The 16,721-nt window shown below is 40.3% G+C and overlaps 2 protein-coding genes across 2 annotated transcripts; both read left to right on the top strand.

Moving 5' to 3' along the window:
• The first annotated feature begins 1,589 nt into the window (after nt 1-1,589).
• Nucleotides 1,590-4,843, top strand: pth4 (parathyroid hormone 4). The gene is made up of 3 exons (XM_069679019.1): nt 1,590-1,622; nt 3,306-3,394; nt 4,236-4,843. Exons 2-3 carry the CDS (start codon nt 3,309-3,311, stop codon nt 4,507-4,509), a joined length of 360 nt encoding a protein of 119 aa, XP_069535120.1. The 5' UTR covers nt 1,590-1,622; nt 3,306-3,308; the 3' UTR covers nt 4,510-4,843.
• Nucleotides 4,844-5,721: 878 nt separating this feature from the next.
• On the top strand, nt 5,722-16,407 carry cept1b (choline/ethanolamine phosphotransferase 1b). The gene is made up of 10 exons (XM_069678686.1): nt 5,722-5,893; nt 7,420-7,710; nt 8,103-8,277; nt 8,662-8,809; nt 8,899-9,040; nt 10,861-10,945; nt 11,235-11,366; nt 12,933-13,091; nt 13,328-13,453; nt 14,689-16,407. Exons 2-10 carry the CDS (start codon nt 7,520-7,522, stop codon nt 14,809-14,811), a joined length of 1,281 nt encoding a protein of 426 aa, XP_069534787.1. The 5' UTR covers nt 5,722-5,893; nt 7,420-7,519; the 3' UTR covers nt 14,812-16,407.
• Nucleotides 16,408-16,721: the final 314 nt, after the last annotated feature.

Genomic DNA, 16,721 nt, shown 5'->3' with positions numbered 1-16,721 from the left:
GCGACCGTCAGCCAGGAAAATCAAGAGTTACAACTGGAGCCAATCGTAGATGTCTGGTTAAATTTGGAAGTGTGCTTCCACCTTTACCGTTTACCATCAAAGGTGCCGCCGAAGACAATGAAACTCAAACTCATCTTTGATCTATTTTTTTAAAGATAATTTGTTTCAAGGCCCCTTTGGTTATTTTAAACATTTGTATCTCTAGCTATTTGACTGAGTTGAAACCAAAAACTTTCACATATAAAGTGTATTCCTCGGCCGCTTCAGTCCGCCATCTCGTTTGAATTGGTGCGTAATGAAGCTCAGGATACGTTGGGCCATGAAGGATGCACCCCACTGGATCCTTCGTGGCTTGGGAAAAGTAGGATTAGTCGGCTGCATCTGAAGGAGCCTTTGAATTAAGACAGCCTTTGACGCGCAATCGGCCTTCAAATACGTCCTTCGCTGAACGCGGCTCCTGAAGACACAGCTAGTGACGTGACAGCAGATTCAGGCTTATCCACGTCAGCGACAGCCATCTTGGTTATCATTGTATTAAAGTGAGGCATATTAGATAAACAGTTTAGATTGGACTGAACTCAATCAGGCTGTCTGGAAATCTGCCAAAGCAAATAAAACATGAGCTTGCAGATTTGCCCCCCTTATTTTTAAGAATATTTCGATTCATTTATAGCTTTTAATTATTGATTTTGCAAACAGAAGTGAAGGATTTGTAAACACAGGCACAGTCTGAACGGCCTTTGTGAAGTCTTTACTTCCACCTGCTGATTCCTTCTCTTTTTCTTTCTTTTCATCCTCACCTTTCTCTTTCCTTTTGTCTCTGATCGTCTTCACTCCGCCGTCATTCTCTCCCTAATGAACTAAATCGCTTCTCCTCGCCCACGAGCCTCTGACTTCAGCCTGCATTTCTCACCGGGGGAAACTCGCCCCGGAAGGTGTTGTCAGGATGACTGCGTCTCTCTCTGTGACTGTGCGGACACCGTGGAGACCGGAGACTGCAGCTGATTTGTGTTCATTAGCGTCGTAATGTCAGAGCAGCTCCAGGCGACAAGCATCTTAACTACAGAGAGGGAGTTTAGAAAAGTTTAAACCTGAAGTGATGGACAGTTTGCTGACGCTCCGTTTATCCTCACTGACTCATCTCTGTGTGTGTCTGCACTCTAAATATCTACACAACCATTCAAAGCCATTTTTATACGTTTTCCTTTGTCAGACGGCTGAATCGCTCCGAAACGAAGCGGGCGGATTAGACCAGAAAATCGAGAAATGATAATCCCTCAATTGAATCTCATCCTCCTTTTCAAAACACCTGATTATGTAAAGTGAGTGTGTGTGAGGTGCAGGAGACAGTTTGGGATTGTGTTAACGCAAATAACCCAAGAAATGTTTGATATTTTCAACCTGCAGACGCAGAGTCAGAGAGATGATGGTGCTGACGTTTGTTTCATTAGCAAATCAAAGTTTGAATTTGTTCTGACTCTAAAGCCTGTGGGAGGTCTGATAAACCGTGTGTGTGTGTGTGTGTGTCGGGGGCTTTATAAAAGGTCTGAAAGGTTGAACCTGGAGTCATTTAAAGTGTCTGATCATTAGAGGAGCTGCTGTGTGACACCATCGGGGACTCTGTGAGTACCTTTAGATGAGTTTTTATTTCATTTTAATTTAAATAAGTAGTTTTTATTCTAGTGTGATTTTATTTACACTTCTGTTATGTTTTCTTTTATTGCGCTAAAAGTTATTTCTGTAAATGTTTATGTTCGACATGTTCGCCTGTGTTGAACAAACACTTTTATGATTCTCAGGCAATTTAAAGGACAAATTTTACTGTTGAATTTAGGGAAAAAATACTTTATATGTCCATAAAATGTAATTTTCAAATATAATATCAGCAATTCATGGCTTAAAATATTTATTAACCTTTATAAAATATTAATATATTAAAATATTAAAAGTCAGATTTCACTCTCTTGTGCAATCAAAATTTTAAAATGACCACGCACTATTATCTTAACAGTCATCATCTCGTGTAATATAAGGTTTTCATTACTTCCTATTTTCACTGCTAATACGACTGTCAATGTACTATTACTTAACTTACCAAGCTTTATTTAGTTAATATCTTACTGTACTATTGTTCTATCAGGCACTGTCTCTTGGTATTTAACCTGTACACTTTATATTGTACATTTCACTTACACTACCAGTCAAAATTTGGACACACTTTCCCATTCACTTGTATGAGAAAGTGTGTCCAAACTTTTGCCTGGTAGTGTATATCTGAGTTATTTTGTGTTTCTAATTTCTTTGTACTGTAACTTTGGAGCAACCTGGCTCAAGAATTTGCTTCAGGATTCATAAAGCGAAATAGGATTAGAAATAGACTTGAAGGCTGGATGGAGGCAAACACAGAGGTGCTAATGAGATATTTACATTGCTGCTCTGACATCGTCATTGGTCTCTGAAACAATTACCTGTAACATCTCTCGCTGTCTGCTCATCAATTAGGAGAAATCCGCATGTATGTTCAGTCATGGCTCGAGCTGCAGGTGCCAAGAAAGGACCTGTTTTATGTTTCTGTGCTCCACAAACTAATTTACACCAGGCAATTTTCAAGATAAAAATATTGATACAGCTGAGACAAATGTAGCAAAGGTTAAATTGCTAATGTTATTGCCTTAAATCTTAGGTAAGGGTTAATGTGTAGTGAGCAGGTTGTTATCACAGAATGGAACCCCGACAGCATGAGCAGGACCCCGACACGAAGTGGTGATTAGAGCCGCGTCCCTGGCAAGGTTTTTTTTTCTTAACAACAGACTGATATCGAGAAATAACAGACCTCGGAATGTCGTAATTAACCAATCAGAATCAAGTGTTCAACACAGCTGTGTAATAAATGTACTTGTTTTATCTTCTTTGTTGTGAATTTCTCCTTCCTTTTTTTTTACCTTGTAATCTGATTCTTAAAACTGTTCTTCCTGCTGAACAGTTGTTCAAACATGCATTTATACCTTCAGTTTATTATCCAACAAAAAGGGGCGTGGTCACGACTGTTTGCGAAATATTACTTGTTTCGACTCGTCTTTGGTTGAACTGTTCAGAAGCAGTGGACATGCAGTTTCAAACCATTGATTTAGGGCTACAACTAGATATTTCTTCAGGGGTCAAGTGCCCTACATTGATCTAAACTATTGAACTATTGATCTAATTTACTGAATAGTTGAAATAAATCCAGAAACTAAACGTTTTTTGATGCTTGTCGTTCTTTTTCTCTTTCACTTGATGTGATGTTTTCTGCTGTTTTGTTCCAGAAGATGCAGACGTCACACAGACCTGTTCAGTTGCTCGCTGTCATGCTTCTTATCGTCTCTACGTCTGGACAGTGTGAAGAGAACAAGAGGTGAGAAACAGCTTTAACTCAAGAAATGGGTACATTAACTGTAGTTTAGAGGAATCTATTCTTCAGGGATCTGAAAAAGAAAATAGCCTTCTAGTAAAGAAAAATCAAATAGACTCAGAGTTAAAAAAATAAAACTTCCTGCTCCAAACTGAACCCTAAGATCAGCTTGAATCACTGAATCTGCTGCAAAAAGACTCATTTGAGTAATAATAAAGTTTGGGCCATGGCAACAACAATCCTGACTCCTACAAGAAAATCAGTGTGTGCAGAACTTGGAGAAAAAAGCTTGAGACAGTCTTCTTAAATGGTTTGTTGTATATTTAATTGCTCAGCAAGCCATGTTTTTTTGTCCGATATTTGAGTGAAAAATTCTCCAGAAGGCATCAAAACCATAAACACAAACATGATATAAAGTTCAGCAACTCAATTAGCCGATTTGACCCCTAACACACGACCTGTCACTGAAAGCGACCCCTAATTTTTACCTTTAAAATAATTTGAATTTGAATTAAGTTACTGTATTTAAAATGTAACCACAGTCCAGATGTTATGATTGGAGAAGAGACCCAAACGGTTTTGATACCAGGCTGTAAACATGTTTAATTCTGCTGTAAATATGGGACCTTATGGGGATTGGCTCACTTCTGGAGCCAGCCTCAAGTGGCCACTCAAGGAACTGCAGTTTTGGGGACTTTTACAATCAGTTAGTAATCAGATTCACATTTTGTTTTTGGCTTTTTCTGTCTGTTCTTTATGTTTATTTTCAAACTAACTCTTCTTTCCCAATAAGTGTATGAAATAAGTTGGTTTAACACAACATCCTTCCTGCCTGTCCCTGCAGTCGCCGAGCTGTGACTGAACACCAGCTGATGCACGACCGCAGCCAAAACATCCAGAGTCTAAAGAGACTCATCTGGCTGTCCAGCGCCATCAAGGGTCTTCACACCGCCCAGACTCGGTCAGTCGCTTTAGACCCCACAAAGTCCCTGAACCTGGCTCTGAATCCTACGCTGGTCCCTGCAGCTGAGAGCCCCCAGCCCAGCCGGGTCCAGAGCCTCCTGAGAGACTTCTTTAACAATCCCTACCTGACTCAGCTGCCAGACAGAGAGCCCTGACGCAACACTGATGCACAAACATGAAGCTACTGTACAGATACTTAAAATATATTGATTTATTATTTGAAGGATAAAACTCATAAAAACACAACAACAAAATCATCCACAGTGCCAAGACATCCGTTCAGCTGCAGATGTGTTAGAAAGCAGATTAAAAATGTAGTAATGAAGCGATTCAGCTGCCTGAAGGTGGTTCAGCAGAGGCACAGAAACAATCTTTGTCTTTATATCACACTACTGAGGACTGGACCACACAACCAAACAACAAAATGTTCTCAAGCATCAGGATTCATTTATAATTTGTTAAGAAACACTGAAACATTTGTTGAAATGTGTGTGCTGAAATTACTGTCATTGTGTTTTGGCAAATTGTATTTTGATGCTTTGGAAACATTGTTCTTGAATTTTCATGCCAATAAAGCAATTTGAATTGAACTGAAGTACAACTCAATTGAAACCTATGACTAATATAAGAATGTAGACTAATATATGTTATCCCACCAGATGCTTCGACTATGTTTAGCACAGTTTGAGCAAAGACAACCTGCTCGCTGATCCATCTGTTTATGTTCCTTTACATCAGCCTGATATCTGCAGAGGAATGGCTTCAAATGCTAACACGGTAGTGAATTAATGAAAAAATGTGACTCTGCATACTTCTCAGATACCAAAGCCAAAACAGGCTGTGCTTGCAATTAAGTTTTTAATGCCAGTATCTCAGGTTATTTATCTTATTCTATCAAGATAACAAAGCTTGTTTATCGAGCAATTAAAGGTGAATTTATTTATTTATCTAGAGAAAGAAAAGCAACATTCCTTGAAACAACAAGATCATTTCAAAGCAGGATTTCTGCCTGTGTTAAGACTTTAATAGAAGTACAGTCTGATGTGTTAATCATTTCTCATTGAATTAATATATAAATGTCTATCAGACTTTTCATTTGTTTCACTTTTCTTTTTTTTTTATTACAAAAGACTGTATTGACTGACTGTTGGTTCGTGCTACAGGTAATGTAGGTAATACAGTATTTGTCCTGTGGAGAGCAGAATATGCACCAAAGAGTCTAAGCTTCGAAACATCAGAGAAGAAGAAGGAAGACGAGGATGTTTTCCTGCCTGTGAGACCAAACTCAGGGCGGCAAGGACACCGTAACCGTGACAGCATCGCGATATTTCCGGGATAGCTAACGTTAACTAGCTTGCTGTGACAGCCACCGTGACACCGGTCGTGGTGATCCATCTACAGCTGTAAACGTCCCTCCGGTATTAAAGTCATAAGAGGGAACTCTGAAACAAACCACCCACAAAGAGGTCCTGTCTGTCGGCTTGAAGCGTCCCCACCGCCCCTCGGACTGTCCGCGGCGCTCGTCCTTTAATCGGCCAGGTCAGTCACCGTTACATCCGTCAGTTCAGCAACAAGCTAGCTGTCTTTGGGTTAGCTAGTGTGCTCAAGCTAGCCGCAGTCCTTACGGGAGGTGTCTATAGGATAGTCTTGTTTTTTCAATATCTCAAATGTGAAGTGATATATTCAGCAATGTTTGTATGAAGAAGTGATTTAAAGCCATCAGCAGGCTATTGACTTTAAATTATTAAAGTGACACAGGTCTTCCGTAGCAACTTGCTGAGCGGACGTTACAACCAGCCCCGCTAATGCTAATCTTCGGCATCAGCAATACTGACATTTATTTAGCTAGCAGAGAGTAGCTATGCTAGGGAGAATTAGGAAACCGCTGAAGCAGATTGTTTGTTTGTTGTCAGTAGCGCATGTGTTGCTGACAGTCACAAGAGTCAGTTTAGTAACGCAGAATTTTCATACTGTCTTTGATCTGAACAGCGATAACAGTGAGGTCATTAAACCCCGTTAAAAGCCTGTCTGCAGTTATGCTTAGTATTCACAGTGAAATATGTCATATATGTTAAGTAGTGTGAGCAGTCATTTGGTGGCAGGTTACTCTTGATGTATTCAGCCCTGCTAACACTAACGTTTGAGACAGGTCAGGGCGGTTTCTGGCCATTCTGGTCCCTGAGGCATCAAGTGGTTTGAGGGGACTGACTTCACCATTTGATTACTGATCATGTCATGTCTGAGACATCAACCACTCTCTGCTGGCAGCGAGAATTTGTTCTTTGCTCTCACTGTTTTATGTTATTGGGAACTGAATAGCCTTGGGTTTTGAAGTGGATGACTGAATGAGAAACAAATCAATAGAATCATTGATTACTGTATTTGTGGTACGTGTCGTTTTCTATATGGGTACAATCTATCCTCTGACTTAAAATGAGCTATTAATCATCTATAACCTATGAAGTGATCTATATGTAATTACTACTAGTTGGTTTTTTGTCTTGTTTTCTCTCCCTTTATATTCATCTGTCTTCTCTTTGTCTTATTTTTTATTTTTTGTGATTGATTCATTTAGAAAATAAAAAGTAGGTGCAGCAGCCTTAGTTCATGCTGATCAATATATATCCTTTTTCCAATAGTATCAGGCCGATATGGGCATGTCACAGATATCTGTAATGGAGCATATTTTCTGATGTACCGCTATAAAAAACTTTTTTTCCCCAAAAGATATACTGCAGAAAACAGTCGTTGGAGTGATTAAGAAATTATGTCATTATGTTGTTAAGCAGACCCCCATTCCAAATACATAGTTCACAATTCTATTCTAAAAGTATAAAAATGTTTAATATTCCTTATAAAAGTTATTTGTTACAGAACAACCCACCTTCAGTCTGTAGTAGTCGCCACATCTGTAAACTGTGACATCAGTAAACTGTGACATCAGTCTCAAAAGTCCTCTATAGCTCAGTCTCTGTTAAAATGTTCCCCTGGCTGCTATATTTATGATGATATTTTCACAGTACTGCATAGTTATGTTTTCTTCTTTTTTCCATGGTGCTGCCCAGTCCACCCAGCCCCATTGTGGATCTTTAGCCCCTCCGGCAGGACAGTGGCAGAGCCAGAGCCAGACCCATCGGGGACCAGACCAGCAGGCAGCAGGGCTCCATGAGCGCGACGGGGCAGCAGCAAGGGGGGGGCCTGCGTTCTCGCCGAAGCCTTGGCCGGGACAAGGACCCCGGGCAGGGCATGGGCATGGAGGCGGCCTGCTGGCTGGCCCCCGGGGTGCTGCGCAGGCTCATCGAGCTGCCCTCACCCCCCCTGTCCCGACACCAGCTCAAGAGACTGGAGGAGCACAGGTATCAGTGATTCCTGCTCTATTGCAGATAGTCAGGAGATATTTAATTTTATGTACATTTAGCTTATCTAGTTGTGTGATTTAGCAGTGTCATGTTTGGGATGTGCATGCAGTAGTGCCCAGAGGTTAAACTGTCTCATGTGGACGGGTTCAGTGTGTGCTGATAAGCCTCATTTGTGGTTCTCTTCTATGAAAGGGGTTTTTGTGCCATTTTCACACTTTGTCAGACAAAAGCTATTGAGCTGTTTTGATTATTTTTACTGTTTCTATGGTTCTGCACAGTTTGAAGGAAAACATGATTGTACAACGTGTTTTCACAAACCTAACAAATTAACTGTCATAATTCTGACATTATCATCTGTATTTCTGACCTTCTGTTAATCGTCCCTGCAGGTACAGCAGTGCTGGACGCTCCTTGCTGGAGCCTCTGATGCAGCGTTACTGGGAGTGGTTGGTGGGACGAGTCCCCTCCTGGATCGCCCCAAACCTCATCACCATCATCGGCCTCGCCACCAACGTCTTCACCACCCTCGTGCTCGTCTACTACTGCCCCACTGCCACCGAACAGGTGAGACACCATTCAGAACGTTTCACTGCTCAGTCTTTATGTTTAGATATATTCAAGGAAACACAAACACTGTTTTTATTTACTAACTAACTCCAGTTGTTTATTTTTTTTAATTATTATTTTTACATGTGTTATGCTAGTCAGCTGTCAGCTGTCTCTCTTCAGCTGTCCTATCTAATAAAGGCAAAAGCCAAAAAATAATCTTTAAAATAAATAAATAACTTGAGAGCAGCAGAGAAGTGACTAATATATAGGAGGTGTTTGCATTTACAAGAAGAAAAACAGGGAGGCTTTTATGCACACTTTGACACGGAGCCGATTCTGCTCAGCTTTATGTTTGTGGCCTCTAATGTAGACTGACCGTGCTCCATTAATGTGTTCCAGGCTCCTCTCTGGGCGTACCTGCTGTGTGCGGTGGGTCTGTTTATCTACCAGTCACTGGACGCCATCGACGGGAAGCAGGCCAGACGCACCAATAGCAGCTCTCCGCTGGGCGAGCTGTTCGATCACGGCTGTGACTCCCTCTCCACTGGTCAGTCACTCCCTGTTTGATCTGTTTCCCTGTGTGTCTGTTTTAAATTGATGCTAACTCTGCTTGTGTCCATGTGTTTTTCTCTGCAGTGTTTGTGGTGTTGGGAACCAGTATAGCTGTGCAGATGGGAACCAACCCGGACTGGATGTTCTTCTGCTGCTTCGCCGGGATGTTCATGTTCTACTGCGCCCACTGGCAAACATACGTGTCAGGAACGCTGCGCTTCGGCATGTGAGTCAGACACTCATCCAAGGAGTTACATCTGAGTTCTTTTCAGGTCTGAGTGTAATTATTAGTCACCACTGTCAGTATCCAAAACATGTTTCAAAACAAAATCAAAACGATGCTATTTGAATCAATGACTGTATATATAGATGGACGACGCGTCTCCATCCGCTCTCATTGTAAGGAATTAATGCCAAAATAGCCCCCTTGATAGGCGCTGCCATCTTGCGATGGTGACGTCATTTGGAGCCAGAGTCCGCGCAGTAGAAATCGGCGAGTGGAGCCGCCATAGCCACTTCTGCCACACACACTTAAGTTACCGAAAAAAACAGCAAGGATCCTGCTCACCGGCGTGTTTATCAGCAGAACAGCTTCTTGTGTTGGTCGAGGTTAACGTTCACAGATCTGGGAACTTGACTGTAGTGATTGTTTTACTTACGTCTCCTCCACTCTGCTAATCCGGAACAGATCGGCTGCAGGAGCCGTATTTGTCAACAGAGCTGTCAATCATCGTTTGGACAGCATCCAATAACTAATTAAAAATAAACATGTCAGAAAAATTAACACTTGGACGTAAATCAGCATGATAAGAACTAATTATAATGTCAGAAACCATGTTTGAGAAAAAATTATTTGACGTGTATTTTGATTTTATAGTTTGATTCATGTCCCATCTGTTAACATGGAGGAGGCGGGCTTTATGAGCTATACTGCAGCCAGTCAGCAGGGGGCGACAGAGAGGGTTTGGCTTCACTTTTACGGAGCTGTCATGTCGTCCATCTTTTTATACAGTCTGTGGTTTGAATTTATAATCTTGGAGATTTCCAGTTAATTAAATGTTTTTTAAGGTCACTATCGTTTGCCAAATGAGTCAACATGAAGGTGATTGAGCCTGTGGCACACTGATGAAAGCCGTTTATTTGAAGTATTTTTTGGTATTCCAAACTGGGTCTTTAGTCATCTTTACCAGAACATCACAAACAGCATCCATCACCCAGGAGTGCTCGGTCTGCCAGAGAGCGTAGGAGGAAGCAGTGTACTGTTTTCTCTGGTTCTCTGGAGTGAACAGTCTCATGACTGAACACACAAAGATCGATGACTACAGGCCACGAAACTTCAAAAACAAGCACAAATACAAAGAAAAAGAAAGAAATTCTATGTTAAGATTTAGACGATGTAGTCAGAACCATCACATGCAGAGGTCTTAAAACACATGCAGTTACCACTTATTGCCACAGGGGGCGCCAAAGAAAAACTAAACTGGGATCTTGATACTTGATGCTTGACTTTAAACTGAAACTCACTTTGTTCATATTGTATACAGTGTAGATTTAAGTTTGTTTAGATGTGGTTAAAGTAAATGTGGATGTATTCTGTGTGTAGATTTGACATAACAGAGCTGCAGATCTGTCTAGCAGGATTACAGATGCTCACAGCCACTGTGGGTCCCTGCCTGTGGAACATGATGGTAAACCTCCTGGCTGCTGCTGCTGCTGCATGGCTCTCTGCTGTCTCCTTCCACAATGAGCGGACAATGAACTTAGATTCAGTCAGTTCTGATTAAAGGTGCAGTCAGTAAATGGAGCTGAAATTAATTGTCAATCTGAACGATCTGAAGTTGATCAGACTGACAAATATCCATGTCACTGAGTGCAGCTTTAATGCAGCTACTGTCCTCTTTAATCTCCAAATAAAGACTTGCATAGCACAGAAGTAAAACCACATCCTCCCATCAGCTCTGTGCGTTGTGGAAGAAGGCTGCAGGACTGTGTGCTGGCAGACGTCACTAATCCTCACTGTAAACTCTGCTTTCTCCTCCCACTCAGCATTGATGTGACTGAGGTGCAAATCTTCATAATAATCATGTATTTGCTGGCCGCCGTGGGAGGATCTGCTTTTTGGCAGTCAATGGTAATTGTGATTGGTTCTAATTCCTACAGATTGACGTTAATTTGACTTGTTTGTGTCATAATTATGTAATGATGTTTGTAGTGGTGCTCTAACAGGTTTGTTTACTGTAATTAACACGGAGAACGTCACTCTGAACGTGGCTCTAACATTACTCATGATGCTTTCGTTGTGGATGTTCAGCTGAATACACTCACAAGTTACAAAAATAGCTGGAAAATTACAGTTTCTTCTGATGTTTTTGCTGTTTTATCTTTTCTGAATTTAAGTGTTTTAATGTCCTGATTTTTAGATTCCGATCCTAAATATCCAGATGAAAATGGTTCCGGCCGTCTGCACATTTTTAGGAGCCATCTTCTCCTGCACCAATTACTTCAGAGTTATTTTTACAGGAGGCGTGGGCAAAAACGGATCCACAATAGCAGTAAGTCTGGAAACTTCAACACTTCTCCTGATAAGACAAGATAACCTTTCATATCAAAAAGTCAGTGGCACAGGGCTGGTGTCTGCTTTTAGATAAGGAAGACTAAAGCCACTTTCACACATGCACTGCACTCCTGAAAATTTCCAGACATTGTGTCAGGGTGGGCTGCATGTGTGAACGCAAACGGTCAAATTTTTCACCCAGACTTTCTGCAGAAGCAGGATCATTTACAAGACGACACCTGTGAACATGTCAGGCGTGTCCGGTTTAGCCAGCGTTTAGTGATAACGACTTCCAGCCAGGACTTCCTTTTCCGTGCGCTGCATTGCTTAAAGTCCAGTTAGCAGCTTGTTCATATCAAAGTGAAGTTGTCCCCTCCGGATATGTCTGCAAAATAAACGCTGTCATCTCTTGGTTCATTCCATCCCTCGGAGGAGCGCCCATTCATCTGTTTGTGCTGAGTCTCAGTTTCAGTGTAAAGAGTAAGTTACACAGAGGCTGCACTCTGGCTTACTTCAGCGGGATGAACCGAAAAACAAACAGATTTTCTTGTGATTGACTTTAATTAACGTCTCTTAAGTTTGCTGAAATAACAACATCATGATGCAGATTAGTAACAAGTCAACATGAAGCTTTGTCAGGTCTGTCCTCAAGAGGAGAAGAAATCTACTTTAAGATGAAAACGGAGGTCGGATCCATCATTTCTGATGCATTCGAGGAAGTCGGGAAATCTAAACGTTGATCGGCTTTTGTGACACAGCGTCAAGGGAATTTATCTCAAGTTGAATTTTTGATCTAACAGATTGTTAGCTGAACTTGCAGATATCTAAATTGTTGATGGATGACTGCTGATGGGAGCTGGGATGGCATTACGGAGGATTACATTCCGCCTGCTTTTGTTCTCCACACGGACTGTTTTGCCTGCTGATACGTGATTGGTCAATACTACTCGGACTACAAACGTACTACAAACAGAAACCAGAACACTTCTTTTTTGTAGATTCTGTGAATAGAGATTACAACAACAGCAAAGATGTCTGCAAATTGGCGAGAGGAAGAGATTCAGGAGCTGTGAAGCTGTGAACGAAATTGTTCGGCAGTTGCAGTCCTGCCTCATGAGACCCCACCCTCCCTGTCCAACAGGAAATCTCCCGATGTGAGGGACACTTGTGAAAGGGCAACTCTGGAAAATTTCAGGGGCAGCCTGTCTTGAAATTTTCTGGAAATTGTCAGGAGTGCGTGCGTGAAAAGGGGTTAACACATACAGTAGAAGACGCACACAACCTGCAGTATCCAGATCTATCTAACTGTAACTCCTCAGCCGAGGACTGTTTATCTTCCACCATGCAGATTAAAAGAAAACATTTGAACATTGTTAGAAACGGTAGATCACATGCAAGAAACACAACTGAGACACACAGGTGCATTAGTAAAACTTAATAAGAAACATGTTCCCTCTTGTTGGTGTCAGAAGTGCTGCAGAGGGCTGAACCAATCGGTTGATTCTGTCAGTATGTTTCTGCTCATTTTAACCGTCTGTGTCTTTGATTTTGTGTCTGTCCTCAGGGAACCAGCGTCCTCTCTCCTGTCTTACATATTGGTTCAGTTATAATTTTGGCGATGATGATATACAAGAAGTCTGCTGTCCAGCTCTTCGAGAAACATCCGTGTCTTTATATCCTGGCGTTTGGCTTCGTCTCGGCCAAAATCACCAATAAATTAGTTGTAAGTCAAACTCACTTTTTTAAAGGGAAGGTCAAAGTTATGCTGAACAAATGCAATGCAAACGTCATGTATTTTAGAGTGCTCAGATAAATGAGAATCAGTTACTGACATTTTTGAGTATCATCTCAGGAAACGAGGAAATCAGGAAACTGCTAAATAAGCTCTGTCAAAACTGTCTGATTTAGTTCCTGCATAGAAAAACTAAATGTGTTTTTCTGTCTGTCTGTCTTCTTCAGGTAGCACATATGACAAAAAGTGAGATGCATCTCCATGATTTAGCCTTCCTGGGGCCAGGACTTCTGTTCCTGGATCAGTATTTCAATAGTTTTATTGATGAGTACGTGGTGCTATGGATTGCATTGGTAAGTTCACACATGATACTAGCTTATGATAAATGTACTCAGTGATGGTATACATTGTTTATATAAGGGATAGACCGATTATTGGCCGGGCCGATTATCGGCACCGATATTCGGGATTTTGACGCATATCGGCATCGCCCTTTTTTTTTTTTTTTTTTTTTTTTTCTTCAATTCGACGGCCGATAAGAGATCAATTCAAAACTGGGTTATTTTGGCTCTGATGCATATGCTTAAAGACATTTAAACAAAGTTAAGTGTTGGAGTTTGTATTATTCAAAATTTTGAAGCCAATATTTTCACTTTCACTGCAAATGAATATCGGCTTCAAATATCGGTTATCGGCCTCCTTGACTACTAATAATCGGTATCGGTATCGGCCCTGAAAAAAACATATCGGTCTATCTCTAGTTTATATATAAATGACAGTTAAGGTTTCTTAAAGGGACAGAGCTGACTGAGTTGTTTCAGGCAGAGGCTGTATGAGGGCCTGCACAGAGCAGTTTTTCTAACTGTAAATCATGCTAAGCTGCTCCACAGGTATCACACAGTGAAATATGAAGCTTGAAATTAGCATAATGTCCCCCTTTAACATTTAAAAAAAATGTTTTTAAAAGGCTCTTAACCCTGAATTATTTGTATTTTATATATTTTATTTAATATTTTATACTTCATTATAATGGTTTTATTGTATTTTTTATATTTGTTGTGCACCCAGTAACATTGTAAAAATGCTATACTAGATATTTTAAGTTTATTATAATTATTAAAATAATACTAAAATAGTCAGTGTGTAAAATATGAACACATTTTTTTTCAAAATTATGAAGTCAAAAGAATCATAAATTGTTCTTTTTAGACTTTTAGATAAAAGTAAAACTTAAGACTTCTTTAGTTTTTACCAAACTTTTTATCAGGTTTTCCATTTATTGTTTTTTAATAGGGACTGGGCATGATTTTTGATTAATCATTTATAAAAAAAAATGAAAAGTTAATGCGACTATTATCTCATCTATAAAATATATGTTTTACCCAGTTTTTACCGGCGCCTGGTTGTGAAGCGGTTCTACTGCCAGACAGTGGCTGTAGCACTTGTGAAAGCTGTTTGCTAACCTCCATTAAATGACAAAAGAGGTTAATAATGGTCGAATAGTTCGCAGTGAAAATGCCCGTCCCTTGTGTTTAAACAGTGTGTTTTCCTGCCTGTAAAGACTGACGTCTCTCTCTCTCTCCTGCAGATCATTTCCTTCTTTGACTTGGTGCGTTACTGTGTCAGTGTTTGCAACCAGATTGCCTGCCATCTTCACATCTTCGTTTTCAAAATCAAGCCTTGTTCGGTGCTCAGCTCCGCTCCTCACTGAGGACACGCCGGCCGTTACTGACTCTGTCCCTCCCCGATAGTCGCACTCATCTTCTCCTCCCGCTGTTTTCCACGTAGAGATGCAGGGGACGACGACGTGGTGTAAAAGTATGTGCTTCTGCCAACTGAATGTGAGGACAAATAATATATACTAAGATACTGGAGTATTACTGTCATTGTTTCTTTTTCACCTGTGCAGAGTTGAACTTGTACCAGTTTCTTCTTCTGCCTGAGTTCTTCTGACAAACTCATGGTTACACAGCAGACGATTCAGGAGAGTACAGGTGCTACTCAGTCTGTCGCAGAGAGAAACTTACGTGTGTTTTAACTATTAATGTGCAAAGAAAATGTATAGGAATCAAACTCTTTGCTTTCATGATTATAATTTTTGTAATATTTGCATAACTTTACCTTTTTGCTATTGTAAATACCAAAACTGTTACGGTGTCTGTGCTTCTCTATAAGTTAAAAATCCTGCTTTCACACATTTATAACTCGTTTCCTTCATGTTTATGATTTTAAAAGCAGCTTTATCTCCTGCACATTTCACAAAACTGGCAGCAGAATGTCGTTTTTTGGGGGAAACTTGAGGCCGACTTTGTTACATTTACTTTAAACATATCGAAATGTTCCCGAAAAAAAGCTGCAAAATATTCACTGCCAGTGCTTTTTGTTTCGTTCGTCCACTTTATTTATGTCGTTAAAACCACACGTGGTATTTTTGGCACGTCTCGGTTGGGATTTTGTGTCTTTTTATTGTCATATGTTATTTGCTCATATTTTCACCATGAAATTGACACGAGTGACAGGGTTTTGCTTCCTCCACACTTAATTTCTTTTAACGCACAAGGAGGAATAACAGCAACACATGTACCTAAAATAATTAACCATGGTCCACTTACTTGTACTTACAGCCATGCAGATGTGGATGGTAGTTTTCAGAGCTAGTAAGCATTTGAGGTCAAGAGTAAACTTTCCCAACACTTACAGTTCATGGGAATGAAGCTCAAGATGATTTTAAGTGAAGCAGCTTTGAATCTTTAGAAGTCTGCAGCTGTTGTCGAGTTACTGATCATCCGCTGGATTCTGATCTGTGGCTTCTTGTCCCTCGTCTCCAACTAGAAATATTTTTATTTTTCAATAAGGCAACAAATCCCATGAAAACACCTAAACCGAGAATATGTGGGATTATCTTAATAGAACACAGGAATGACTCCTTAAACCCAGAAATGAGTCTCGAAGTAACGAGTTAGCTGTTGGATTAGCAATCTAGCAAGCTAACAAGGCTTAAATAAGATCTAACGGGTTGTAGGGGAGATTACATACCAACACATCAACACAGACAAGTTTAAGGCTTAATAAAGTATGTTAAACCTTGGATGCAATTTGCTTATATGCTAACGTTAGCTTTGTACTTTTGGTGACTACATTAATGCTTCATAAATCATAAAAGGTACGTTTATTTATGATTATCTCGCTAAACACAACTTGTAAGAATCCTTGTCGTATTGTCTGCAGGATTCCAAAATCCAATGGAATTGACTGGAGATTTATATCTTCAAAAAAAGCATTAAAAAAAATTAAGTTCATTTTCAAAGTAAAGTAAAATTGAACGTTTACTTTTTGGGACAATTTCAGCGGCAGAGTTATTCTCAAATCAGGCTCTAGTGTGTTTGTAGCTGCAGGAGGGTTTGTGTGTTATCGAGCCAAAATATACGACAAATTGTGTCCATGTTTGTGGTAATTAAGGAACAATTGGTGCAGAGGAAGAAGATATATCTGACAATACTCCATCGTAGAATCAGTGCATCTTTTGTTTTGGTCTTTTCATTGGATTTGTTGACGTTAACGAGGGTTATTTATTTGAACGATTCACCCCTTCCTACTTACCAGATCCCCGTTTGAAACTTA

Source organism: Semicossyphus pulcher, unplaced genomic scaffold, assembly GCF_022749685.1.
Source record: "Semicossyphus pulcher isolate SPU_LCO1_2020_fin unplaced genomic scaffold, fSemPul1.0.p SCAF_3, whole genome shotgun sequence".
Classification (NCBI taxonomy): domain Eukaryota; kingdom Metazoa; phylum Chordata; class Actinopteri; order Labriformes; family Labridae; genus Semicossyphus; species Semicossyphus pulcher.
Note: the sequence above shows the minus strand (reverse complement) of the source record. Positions and strands in the feature narration are given on the sequence as shown.

What these genes read in the sequence shown, in the direction of transcription:
- pth4 (XM_069679019.1), top strand. Translation starts at nt 3,309, where the DNA reads ATGCAGACGTCACACAGACCTGTTCAGTTGCTCGCTGTCATGCTTCTT. An exon ending in CAGTGTGAAGAGAACAAGAG is followed by an intron (nt 3,395 to 4,235) that starts GTGAGAAACAGC and finishes CTGTCCCTGCAG; the next exon opens with TCGCCGAGCTGTGACTGAAC.
- cept1b (XM_069678686.1), top strand. Translation starts at nt 7,520, where the DNA reads ATGAGCGCGACGGGGCAGCAGCAAGGGGGGGGCCTGCGTTCTCGCCGA. An exon ending in CTGCTTTTTGGCAGTCAATG is followed by an intron (nt 10,946 to 11,234) that starts GTAATTGTGATT and finishes CCTGATTTTTAG; the next exon opens with ATTCCGATCCTAAATATCCA. An exon ending in TGGTGCTATGGATTGCATTG is followed by an intron (nt 13,454 to 14,688) that starts GTAAGTTCACAC and finishes TCTCTCCTGCAG; the next exon opens with ATCATTTCCTTCTTTGACTT.